Consider the following 13,712-nt stretch of genomic DNA (forward strand, 5'->3'; position numbering starts at 1 on the left):
CAAACATAATCGCGATTAAATGTATTAATAACTATTAATAGTACATTACTATGTCTCTCAACTTTGAAGAGATTTATATAAGTACATGTTTACTTCCCAACAATTAGAATTAGCTTCTTTTAAATGAAAAATTATTATCTTAATCCCCCATTTTTATTCTCCCACTTGTGACTAGTATATAACTAGTATATAATAAACTAGTAGTATAATATGTTAATATGATAATACTCTTAATTGTACATTGCAAATATTTCTATTTTCTTATTAATGTTGAAAGTGGATCTTATCACAGTCATTATTTTTTATACACCTTGATCATTTTTCCAGATTAACTACATCAATTAGACTGTTTTTCATAATTGCCGTTTTCTAAATTCCATATCATAGTATCTAAGATCATATTAAATTCCCAAAAACATTTCAATATTTATTCAGGACTTAACGTTTAACAATTAATACGTCAATTCAATTAGTATTGAACGAGAAGCATACATTCCCTAGAGCCGCTATGGGTACTGCTTGACACTTGATAATTTCCCTCTCCCCAGCTATGCTGACATCACGATGCACAGAACTGGTCAGCAAAAGCGGCTCTAACAAGTTAGTCGTGTGTATGATAGACCAAGATCGTCAAGGGATTCTCGTTTCCTTTGCATCATCGTTGTAGGTGTATAGTTTATTATCCCTGTTCATAGAAAGTGTTACATCATTACATTTGTCATCTAGTGATCTATTGGTACAATAGATCATTCAAATATACTCGGGTATACTCTGTCTGTAACAAGTGGGCCTCAACAAGCTGCAAGGTACGCCATTTATTGTGTTGATCATATAGAGATTTTAATACCATAGCGTTCATGTTTGAGATTGTATTAAATAGTAAATAGGGAGGCTTACTACAAAAGTGTGATTATGAATTAATTAGCTATATCTTAATTTAGGGAATCCAATGATTCTAAATTAACAAATGAATTTAATGTAAAACAAGTAATTACAGTTTATAAATTTTGTATGATTTCACTTACTAATTTTAAAATAATTTTAATTTAATTAATTAAGGATTGAAATATTTACACTACCGTCTAGACATATAAGATTACTTCACTTTTTTCCAAAATTGAACGATGCAATTCAAAAGAAATTTTATCGTATAAAATATTATCATTCCAATCCTTCGATCAGCAGTGTGTAATTTCAATAAATACACATATAGACAATCGATCGAATAACTTTTTATTTTACTCCTTTATGGATCTGTATCGTATGAAATTATCGATTGCTTCGATACGAATAACATTACATTATTTATCTTATTTACCTTTCATCTCATGATTCACTTGAGTTTTCACTGCCCCGATAGTAGCAAAGTAATTAATAAAACATGAATAAATTAAGTGTTCAGTCAATGTCCTATGATTTAATCGTTATTTTCGCATGTTACAATAGCGATAATTATCTTTATTCACTGTTCTACAATAGCATTTGATATTCCATCGTTGATAACAAATCTTGTAACATCAGTTTCAGTACAATGATAGTGCAGTGGTCAATTCAACAACGCCTATGTCAATGTTCCTACTTTGTCTGAACTTGAATTAATGCTACTGACAGGAAACGCAACCGGACAGTACGTCCGCTTCCATGCATGATAAATATCCTGCCTGCGTTTCGGGAAACGAATAATCACTTTTGACATATTCAAATTCATTCTAAATTTAATATTATAAATTTAATACAATTCCAGAATTGTTCCTTTAACCTATCACGAGCAATAAGTAGTAAACTTCTGAAATAGATACGTGCAAAGGAATTAATGTAATGTGATATCTTTATTAACTCCGGTAAAGCACACGTTAAATGACATCATTGCTGGAACTGTATTGTAATGATTTATACTCCTTATACGTTGAATATTTGACATACTTGTCGTGCAATATTCTGTTTTATTCCATACGTATAATACGAAATTTATCGGCATTTACGTATCAAAAGCGAAATACATCAAAACTCATATTAAAATTATATTTTAACAAATAAAAGGGGCTACGATATCTTTACTTATGAACCATTCTCAAGAAAAAGTTTATAGCACTCTGTACCTGAACATTTCGATTTATAAAATAACTTGTAGGGTAATCGTGTTTACTTCATGTTCCATTTTGGTTTATTTCTTTAGTCTCGTTCTGCATCGTACATTATAATCAGATGTATGCTTTGGGCGTTTAAAGATATTCTAGTTTCAGATTAATGAAGAAACTCAATTTTTGTACACTTATTAATGAGACATTTTGATGTTAATAGTGTACATGATTTATTTATAGGTCTAAATATGGATCCTGAGGACGAAAACTTGGAAATGCACCTTCTACATGATTACACTACGAATTCTACAAAATCTCAAACCATATACAGGCTACTCCTAAACTACCTACGAACCAAGAACATTAAACACTTCAAGTGCCTTGTTGAGCAGAGTTTAAAAAAACAACCTGCTATCATCGACGTAAACTATGCTTATCCGAATCGATCGAACGAAACTTGCTTGGACATTGCCTGCAAGAATGGTCTCCCGGAGTTCGTGAAGTTTCTATTGGAAAAAGGTGCGAAGGTAAACAGGGTGAACGAAGCCCACAACCGTGGACCGATTCACTTCGCTACCGAAAATGGATATACGGATGTCCTCAGTATATTATTGGACGAACGTACAATAAATCCAAACCTGGAGGCTGGACAACAAACGGCTCTGCATATGGCGGTGAAAAAGAATGACCTGAATTGCGCGTCGTTGCTTCTGGAAAAAGGCGCCAGTCCCAATATTCCCAATAACAAAGGTTTAACCGCTTTGCATATGGCGGCAATGAAGGGTCAAAAAGACATGGTGAACCTGATCCTGGAAAAAACCACACATGTCCTCAATTTGGATACTTACAAGGACTATAACAATCAAACGACTAGAGAAGTGTTGGAGAAGAAGCTGCCAAATATTCAGTTACCCTCGGTCGAGAAACAAGGCGTGAATGTTTATGACTTGAAGTATTATTTAAACGCTAATGACGAGATAAATTTTTTAAAATGCTTGGAGATTGTCGAAAACGAGGCGGTGAATAACGTAGCGAAGGACCTGATTGAAATGGCCGTGGAAAGGAACTTCAAGAATGCGGTTATTACATTATTGAAAAAAACAAGAGGAACTGGATGTAACTTGGAGAAAGCTGCGAATTTAGCGGTTGAACAAGGCTTGCCACATATCCTTCGTGAGATATTGGAGACTGATGTTGATGTTACGAGTGACTTACTGTTGAAGGCTTGCATAGAGCTTGGTATACCGGATAAAGAAGAATCGGGAAACATGGACGATAGACTGAAATGTTTAAATCTGATCCTGGAAAGAGAAGACGTGGATGTTCGGTGCACAGATAGTAAGTGTTGCATATATATATCGCACATGTATTTCTATACTTAGGTCTATTTAATCAAGCATCTATTTAAAAATACATAGGCAAAGGAAATACTCCACTTCATTATGCAGCCAGGGCTGACTGTCGAGAGGCAGTGACATTGCTACTTGAAAAAGGAAGCTACATCGGTCACATGAACAATTTCGGCGTTCCACCAGTTGAAGATATTTCCGTGTCCACTCTATCCCAATATTTCGATAACTGCATACAAGCTAGAAAAAAACGAACAAACGAATATACAATCGAATTTGACTACAAATGTTTAGTACCTCACGACATCCCTTACACGATGAGTCAACAGAAAAATACAATTAGTCAGAACAGACGAGAAATGGATGTTTTTCAATACATCGCTAGCAACAATGGCTTAAAACATATATTAAAGCATCCTCTGTTATCTTCTTTCTTATATCTAAAATGGCATCGAATAAGACATATCCTGCACCTAAACTTAGCATTTTACATTTTGTTTTATCTTCTGTTGAATACATACATTCTGCAGGTCACTTATATCATGAGAGACTCGCAAATATCTGCGAACTCGAGCGTACAGATAAACGAGGAGATAAAAGGATCAACTTCTATCTACGTTCTGCATATATTCACTGGTATCGTAACAGCATTGTTTGCATTTAGGGAGATCCTTCAATTCTTCTCATCGCCGTGCCATTATGTATCTAGTTTTGAAAATTGGATCGAAATAGCGTTGATAATATTAGGATTCGTTATTTTAAGCGGTGCAACTATGCAAGTTGCAGCTATTGTGATATTACTATCTGCTTTGGAAATGGTGATCCTACTTGGCAAGCATCCTCGAATGTCCACAGGTATCGAGATGTTCAAAAAGGTGTCTTTCAACTTCGTACGTTTTTTGTTACTTTATGTATTTCTTGTCCTAGGTTTCGCGTTTGCTTTCTTTGTCGTCTTTAAGGATGATAAGAAGCACTTTCTAGATCCTGGATACTCTCTGTTCAAAACCATCATCATGATCACTGGAGAATTCGACTCCAATGAGATTGTCTTCGTGTCGCATCCGATTCTCAGCCGTTTTATCTTCACCTTCTTCATCTTCTTCATCGTGATAGTTTTGTTCAATTTACTGAACGGTTTGGCAGTCAGCGACACAGCAAAGATCCTCGGGAAGGCAGAATTAGTTGGATTAATTTCTAGGATACAAGTTCTTTCTCATATTGAAAATCTGGTTGTTCCAGCACCTTTTACACGCAAGACACAATGTTCAATTTGTTATGGTCTCTTGCATGGCTTTGAATACAATCCCTTAGCGTTCCTCGTTCGGAAAGTTCTTCTCTTTCCAACTTACTTGAGTACTGGTAAATTGAGCGTGGAACCGTACGATATTTTGTTTTATCACAATGTAAAATCCGATAAAGACTCCAGCGAGGTGTTCCCTACCTTCAAAATGGATTCGTATATCATGAAACAGGCTAAAGATGTTCTATTGAGGAAAGGTCAGGAATCAAATAATGAAAAAATGTTCAATAAATTGGAGAAATTGGAAAGAAGATTCACAACGATGGAAATTATATTGAATTCCATTAAACAAAAGATTGAGAATAATAATTTTAATGTTGAAGAAGTTGGAAATTAAAATATTGTTCTATTTATTCCTCTTTCGGCTTTTTTAAATATAACGATTAAACACGTTGTTGATTTCTACTTGTGACTATATTAAAGGCACTGTATTTTTATACTTGTTTTATTTCATGTTATATTGTAATATTTTTATTACATTTAATAAATTATCTAAATAAAATCATTCAACATCTTTCTATGTGTAATTAAAAGCACATTTTAAAATATTTATAGAGGCTAATTTTAAGACCGAATTATTTACTATTAGCAATATTACCTATCGCTTTTTTTAATGATATCAAGAAATTGTTTCTGAATTCTCTTCATTTATAGCAATGATAACGGGTGACAAAGTTGACTTATCAGCTATGAACAGCAATATTATGTTAAGATTTTAGAGTTATTATTTAACCTAGTGTTAAATATAAAAGATACATATTTTTACAAACAAGATTGTTATAAAAATATTTTTATGTAAATATTGTAATATAAACATTGTAAATCTTTCATGTTTATAAAATATATTTTATTTTTTAAATGTACAAAATAGTCTTTATTTCAGTGACTTACATGGTTTTCAAGAAATTTATTCAAGGTGAATTTAAATAATTTAAATGAAATATTGAATGCATGACTAACCTGAATTTTGTTTATCTATAAATTTTAGAATTACTATACTATTAAATTTTGTGAACGTTTTAATACGAAGGCGATTTGAAAATTTCAAGAACTAATATAGATCTTAAATTGGTCGAATGACAGATTTAACATACTATCTGATCACGATCTTTTCAAATCGCCATTGCATTCTATATAAATATCGTGCGAGAAATATTACTTTACAATGTAATTAATTAGAAGTTACAAATATAGATATGCTTATATAATCTTCCATCGAGTTTGAGTATTGAATTGTTAGCCAGAAACATCTTCTTGCAGAGTCTTTTCTCTTCCACGTCGTATCAAAATATCGGTATAAAATAGATTGAAATCTAACCTAATTAAAAAAAATAATAGAATATAATGATAATGTTGAAAATTTCTATTTTTGAGTCATACGAAAAATATATAAAGTACTTTATAAAATGCAGCAATATCAAGCAATATAATTTTTAGTAAACATTTTCCTTGAAAATATTTTATTACTTATCATTATTTATTTTTTTACTCTTTGGTATTGCATTTTGTGGAATATCTTGTAGTACAAGTATTTATAAATTCTACGACGTAACTTACCTACAAAAGACATTAAGAAGTTTCTCATTGTTATTATCACATCCTAGATCACATATTCTATCTAAAAGACGAATTAATACTTGAGTAAATTTCTCATCCAGTGATATGATAGTTTCTTCAAAACTGGCTGCATTCTCTTTGTAGATATCTCCATCTTCGTCCTAATAAATAAGTGACAAAAACATACAGCCTTATTAATTTTACATTTCATACAAATAAATGTACAAGACCCTTTGTAAAACTAAGATTAAGAAGCATACATTATAAAAAATGAATATAATGTACACAATGATGTCTGAAAGAGATTTGTAAAATATACCATTACAGATCAAAATTTGTAAAGTAAAAATGCATCATATTACTTAAATTTAGTATACCTGTAGCTGAAAATAAAATAACCCTGCTTATTATAGATACATATAATTTTTTGATAAAAAGTTGTAATTCATAGTATATCATGCTTATACAACCATGATCTCCAACAATTGGGGTAGAAATTAATATACTATTTATATCAAAAGATAAACAAGTATTCAAAAGGACTATTGAAAGCTACAATATGTGACTTGCATGCATCCCAAAATTAATATACAAACATAATAACTTTACTCTTAGTTTATGCATATATAATCACTATTATTATGTATCATTTACAAATGAACAATTATGTGCTTAAGACAAAATCTACATGCAACATTACCATTTATTAAAGTAGTACATATATATTCATATACTAAGTTTGAATTAAGATATATGTATATAATATGTATGTAATGGGACTTATGAAATATTTACATATACAATTATAATTTTTATTATGTATAAATTTCCTAACATTCATTTTATTATACTTAAATAAGTAATTCTAATGGTAAGATTTTGCACCGTTATTGCGATGATAATATGAGTGTTAATAGTGATAATGTTCATGATAGTATTAAGTTATTACATGTGACTATATATAGAAAAAGATAAAAATAATGTTTTTACTAGTGATCGAGAGGCATTAAATTTAATATTCTACACATTAAAAGTCAAATCTAACCATTCCTTTGTGTTACTAGAAAAGTTTAAACTAAAAGAAATGAGATTTAAACCTATTCATTCCTTTTCCTTACTTGCAAGATTCAAATAAAAAACTTAAAATCTTTGAATAAATTTATGTCCAATTTGTATTACACCTATAATTCATGCGAATTTGAATCTCATATATCGTATAGACATGATCTATAAAACGATTTTTATTTACTAAAAAAGGAAAGCTTCATGATACTAATGCTACACAGATGCATGGAAGCAAAGTTATAATCTTGGGGATATACCTCAGAATCATAGACATCTTCCTGATAGGCACCAATCATGGATGTCAATTCGGCGTCAATGTAGTATGGACTCATACGCTTAACATTAGTAAAATATTAAAATTCAGTTTACTACTAAACCGTCTTTTTTCAGTTTTATGTTTGTTGTGGAATTTTACCGTTTATTATGGACACTGAGTATGGAATCTATGAAACTATAATTATCCAGTGGCAATAATTATGTATTAATAGTAAGCACATCACATGCAGGTCTGTTTTGTGGTTCAGACAGTTTTAAATCTGAATTATATAATGCATCTCGTATTATTTTCAACGGAAATATCAAATGCAATGGTACTAAGAGATATTTCGGTTATATTTGCTATTTATTTCTACATAATAATTTTATAAAAAATATTTGTAACGCCTATCTTACACCCTTTTAGAGGTATCAATAATGAACAAAGATATTTGAAAAAATCTGAATCAAAACAAAGAATGCAACTTAGATAAACTGTTTTCATTGTATTTTAAGTATATGCATGTCTCGTATATGTACACAATTACGTAGCAATTGAGGATTACCTTTTCTATTTTTGTACACTTCTATGAGAAGATTGTAACACTTACCTCCATAAAATTGCAAAATTCAAGACAAGCAGCACAAATTCCTGTTATACAGCCCAGAAGATCAGGATCTGTTAACATGCACTCCTTCAAATAACTATCTTGAAGATCTTGATGCACACTTAAAACATCGTCCACGTTACTGACCTATGCATTTAATTCAAATTTCGAATTTCAATAAAATCTATTCATTAAGCTACAAAATTTAAGTACCATAATGCCAAATCATACCTTACTCATTTTACTTAAAAATGTAAGCCAGTTTGGTTCTATAACTTCAACCATCATATAATAAGCTAAGTGTTGAATGCAGTCCAGCATTCTTTGTCTCAAAGAAAATGCTTGTCTGTACGACATTGCTGCATTGTGAGTAAAAGTTTTTGCAATTTTATTGCTCACCCATACTCTGGAAAAAAATATAAAATCAAAGCAATGTATCAAAGCAAACTTTTATGGAAATATTAGATAAAAATCCTAAGCAACTACAAAATTATATTATAACCTGCATAAACGTCTTTCTATATATTTGCAATAAAATAAGTGTCTGAACAGCATCTGATAACAAGCTATAGCTTTTCTGTTGAGTATCAAAGAAACAGGCCATTTAACGTCATAATTAAATACAAATGCTTCCAAGCCAGTTAAGATCTTATCAGTTTGAAAACAATACTCTAAAACAAAAATTTTCATTATAAGCAACATGAAGAAACGAAAAAAAAAGAAATTAAAATAATATACCTTTTTCTTCTCTGGTTTGAATAGAGAGTATTCTAAACATTTGAAATTGAAGGTCATATGGTAAAAGTTCTGGTTTTAGATCATCCTTATATGGATCTGAGTCTGCAGTAGACATACGCAATGCAACTTCAAGAAGAGATGCTAATCGATGAATGACAATATCATACATATTTTTATTTAATTCAGTTTCACAAAGATTCATAAATTGAACCTAAGATTAAATATTATATAACTTTACACACAGTGGTAATATATCAATACATTAATGAAACATTTTGTTGTATAAGCTTACCACAAAATCTCCTTGTGCAAGAAGAAAATAATTTTTTACACTACGAAGCCGACCCATTAAATCGTTTTCGTGAATAAGAACTTCCAATAAGGTCTTTGCAGCTTCAGAATATGCTCTATCAATAGTAGCTATATATTTTTGCCCTTGATGTTGATAAATTAAAGGTTCTTGTTTTCCCCATTGGACTGTCTTGCCTATATAGAATTGTATTAAATATTTATGAGTCTTTACATATAGTAAAAGTGAATATGAAACATGCTTGATTAATAAGTATTACAGACCACATTGTCTAATTACATTAAAGTATTTTCCAGTTCTCAAAATTGTTTGTGCCTGTTCATTAAGAAATGTAGGAGTTCTTTCTGGTCTCATAGTGTACCTTTTTTCCCAGTAATCTGCAGAATAATCTATAGGCAATTCCTCTCTGTGAATTAATTCATTATCTTCTACAAAAAACTGAAATTATACAAAATTTATTGATTTGGTTAAAACGAAATAAATAAATAAATAGCTTATAAATATGAATGTTCTTACCTCTTCGTATGGATCACATATCACTCCTTTATATACCCATTTTTCTAATATTTGCATATATGGAACACTTGCTGTTTGTATAAGAAACAAACATAATTCCTTAAACTTTGCTTCTCCATTAATATTATTTGCTTGTTCATGCAAAAGACTGAGCACTTTACCACCTTTTGCATTCGCCTAAAATGAAATATGCTTTTATATGTCAATTTATGATATTAAAATATAAAGAAAATAGAAAAGAATGTTACAACTGACTTTACATATGGTTGATGTAATTTGAAAGAGAATAAACATTGCGAACATTGTTGGTTGAATGTAAAACCACAACTTTTGCAAATTTAATTTGCCTCGTACATGTTCCATTTCCAACTGTACAACAAATAACTGAAAAATTTTTAATATAGAATTATTTTATTCTTTGCACCCAATGTGCAACCTGATTACAATTATTTTACAAAATTATTTAAACTAAGGAGCAGATTAATTTTATATTATTATACATACTAAATAATCTTTCAGTAAACTTTTTATAGCTCCTCTTAAAGCATGATTTACTTGACCATCTTCTGGTAAAACTTTTTCTTCAACAAATCTAGCTGTCATAGAATAATGAGATGCAAGGGGTAATATCTGTTGTGTCAATTGTTTGTAAGATATACCTAAAAATGATAATGTTACAAAAATGAATGTCCAGATTACACATCTAATTACTACAAAAATATTTTTATTTCTTCTTACAAACATCTGGAGATATGTTGAACGTCTTCACTGCATATGGACTTGTCAAAGGTTCAGAAACAATGTAAGTTCCATCTATACCTTTCAAGCAATATAAAATGTCCCAAAGTAATATAGATTCTTGAGAAACTATTGGTACAACTTCTATAAACGTTTTATCTCTTAATAAATTAATCATTAATTTCTTAAATGATATTTAAATTGATATTTACTTTGGCAGGGCATTGCATTTGGTTCATTATAAAAGTCCCATGTTATTCTAGGCCTCTCATAAACCCAGTTATGTTTTATTACAGATGACTCTGTTTTCTTTGTAATTGCACACACTTGTTTATTTAATTTCTTTTCTCCTTCGACAGCAGCTTTAATCACATTCTTACAAATCTGTATTGTACATAATACAATGCATATTAGAAATAACATAATTTTCAAATTAGTATTTAAAAAATAAGAAAAACCTGTGGTAGATCCTCTGTAGTAATAGCAGCATTTTTTGTACAAATTGATGATAAATTTGATGCTCCTTTAGCCAAATAATCCTTTAATACCTTATCTTCAGATATGAGTTCCAATACTTGAATAAACAAACCTAACAAATCTACCCTATAAAAAAATATGATATTTTAATTATTATTATCTTTATTCTTCACTAAACTCATATACATATATATCTGTAATACTACTAACTTCTTTGCTTTCAATTCTTCATATTTTTGAAGAAACAATTCAGGAATAGGAGAATTTTTTGCCAAATTACAAATAGAACTTTGCGAAGCAACAATAGTTAAAGCACTTGCACTCGTTGGTATCCCTTCTTTTTGTAATTTCTCTACGTGCTTTTCTGGTGCAGATGATGAGCTAATTATAAAAGAAATAATCATGTAAAATGGATAATTTAAAAATCAATATAATTAAATTTAATATGCACAATTGCACAATTACATAATTAATAAATTGAAACAAACTTTATGGATTTGTTAATAAAAATTCAATGAAAAATCAATATAAAACTTTTCATCTCTACTTACCCGAGTAATCCAATTAATTCAACCACTAAGTGATGTAATTTAAATTCGCTCATTGTTCTAAGCTAATAAATATATTACATTCTTTTAAAAAATACTTATTGCTTTTGTACCATTATAACCGTAAGTGAGATAACCGCTAGTGTTGCTCTAGCATATCTAAATACGTTTAGTAAAATTATGTTTCACTAATCACTTGAAATATTTGTTTACCTTGATTATAAATGAATTAGGTTATGTTAAATACGAAAGGATATGAATTAAAGAGAGAATGTCACCAAATTTTCCACTTCAAAAAAAGAGTAATACTCTTTATATATTACTTCGTGTAAATATTAGTCTAATTTTCAAGATTATTAATCATAAATCTGAATTGAGGATTTCAAGTTATTTTGGATTTGAATTCATTAAATTCGCATCAATTTGTATCGAAGAACCAATAACGTGCGTACATTTAAAATTCACGTATCAATATATTTCTATATTTTCATGTCATATTTAAATGAAATAAATTATAAATTGCAACAATTAGGAAAGATGTATCAAAGTTTTTACTCCCACTTACATATGTAATTTAATAAAATATTTAATTTGACACAGTTTATTTTAAGTATTATGATAGTTATTATAATGTTTCTTTTAGATATTTTAATATTGTATGTAATATAATAGTAAGTTTACGAATCTATATTTGCCTCGATTGAATTACTATCTGGAGGAGTGAGATACATCATTCCATAAAATAAAGATTCTTCATATTCCTCATGATGAATAGTTGTTTCATCTGTAGGTAACGGTAAAACATTTGTATGCAATTTTGAAGTCACTTGAAATATGTATTTACTAGCAGGAATTCTGAAATTATATGCAAATTTTATACTATATACACGTCCATTATTATTTTTCATAAATCCATTTTTTATTTCCGCGATTTAATGATTATGTATATCGGGATTTTTTTAACAAATCATACAATACCTGAAATTTGTATTTAGAAATTTCGGAGAAAACATATTTTTACGTTCAATAATATCTTTCTTATTAACATTTGCTGATATATTATATTTTTCTTTCATAAAATTATCAATATGATTAAATAGTACAATATTTGTATTATTTGATGGTTGCTGAGAATTTATATAATTTGTATCCTTTTTAAATCTTTTAATCACATTCTGAGTCTCTATGTCAATTATAGGCCTCTTTCTCTCCAATAAATTCATACTTTGATAATTTATACCTGATTTATAATTTTCCTTACAATGTCTAAATTTATGAAAACTGTATAAAAATTATAATCAAAGCACAACATTTAAAAATAATAAAATTTTTCATACAATAGAAGATTTTTGTTAATTTTTAACTTTATTTTGTTAAAAAATTGATCATCGTCATCCACAATCGTAGTTGTAGCACTTGGCTTCTTATTTAAGTTTTGCCTAGTAATGTTATCAGAACATATGATTCCTATGTATGAAGTGAAATACAAATATTTATTAATTTAAATTAAAAAGTATGAATTAAAATTTTGTAATTTTACTTGCGCCAAGCCTTTTCAAGTCCATTGTATGATTTTCTTTTTTAATCATAACAGTATTATTATGTGTCGTACTGTTATTTAAAGTTTGCATGGTGGATCCTGAATTATTTGAATTCATATTCATTTCGTATCTTTCCATCATTGATGTATATTCTATCTAACATAACTCGTAAGTAATAATAGAAATGTTAAATATTTTTTTATTATATTCGTATATTTATATACAAGATTTTTTTCCAAATGAGCGAAACCATAGCTTTATAGTTTTAGTTGGTTTTGAATGGTGTATCACGTGGTACATATGATTGCATGGTACAACTTGAACCGGAAATAAAGGATTTCATAGTCACTTCTTTTTTTTCAATTTTTTTCAATTCAAATATATGTAATGCACGAGTCGAAATCATTTAATTTTATGTAATGATATTTTCATCTATCACTTACCATTTTAAAACTACGGTTTTGCTCATTTGCAAAAATGATTCTTTATATATAGCTTAATGATATGTATATGTATATATACAAATCAGGAATGGAAATAATTTTTTTATTTTACGTATTCTTTCGTTCATACAGTAAAATATCATATCTAACAAAATTTCTAAAAAGAATGCGGTATGCGTCATTATT

At 29.2% G+C, this 13,712-nt stretch overlaps 3 protein-coding genes across 3 annotated transcripts; 1 reads left to right on the forward strand and 2 right to left on the reverse strand.

Annotated features, from left to right (window-relative positions):
• The first annotated feature begins 545 nt into the window (after window positions 1-545).
• LOC126878100 (transient receptor potential cation channel protein painless) lies at window positions 546-5,235 on the forward strand. The gene is made up of 3 exons (XM_050640561.1): window positions 546-806; window positions 2,322-3,419; window positions 3,500-5,235. The coding sequence occupies exons 2-3, from the start codon at window positions 2,330-2,332 to the stop codon at window positions 5,065-5,067; spliced, it is 2,658 nt and encodes an 885-aa protein (XP_050496518.1). The 5' UTR covers window positions 546-806; window positions 2,322-2,329; the 3' UTR covers window positions 5,068-5,235.
• On the reverse strand, window positions 4,984-11,986 carry LOC126878103 (gamma-tubulin complex component 2-like). The gene is made up of 17 exons (XM_050640566.1): window positions 11,546-11,986; window positions 11,205-11,375; window positions 10,976-11,120; window positions 10,730-10,901; window positions 10,518-10,661; window positions 10,284-10,438; window positions 10,035-10,163; window positions 9,780-9,956; window positions 9,527-9,701; window positions 9,246-9,439; window positions 8,954-9,164; window positions 8,718-8,886; window positions 8,447-8,621; window positions 8,219-8,362; window positions 7,610-7,687; window positions 6,288-6,448; window positions 4,984-6,048 (listed from the first exon to the last, which is right to left on the reverse strand). Exons 1-17 carry the CDS (start codon window positions 11,596-11,598, stop codon window positions 5,967-5,969), a joined length of 2,535 nt encoding a protein of 844 aa, XP_050496523.1. The 5' UTR covers window positions 11,599-11,986; the 3' UTR covers window positions 4,984-5,966.
• Window positions 11,987-12,002: 16 nt separating this feature from the next.
• On the reverse strand, window positions 12,003-13,697 carry LOC126878152 (uncharacterized). Its single transcript, XM_050640700.1, has 4 exons — window positions 13,083-13,697; window positions 12,880-13,009; window positions 12,521-12,808; window positions 12,003-12,397 (listed from the first exon to the last, which is right to left on the reverse strand). The coding sequence occupies exons 1-4, from the start codon at window positions 13,222-13,224 to the stop codon at window positions 12,220-12,222; spliced, it is 738 nt and encodes a 245-aa protein (XP_050496657.1). The 5' UTR covers window positions 13,225-13,697; the 3' UTR covers window positions 12,003-12,219.
• Window positions 13,698-13,712: the final 15 nt, after the last annotated feature.

Source organism: Bombus huntii, chromosome 2 (genome assembly GCF_024542735.1).
Source record: "Bombus huntii isolate Logan2020A chromosome 2, iyBomHunt1.1, whole genome shotgun sequence".
Lineage (NCBI taxonomy): Eukaryota > Metazoa > Arthropoda > Insecta > Hymenoptera > Apidae > Bombus > Bombus huntii.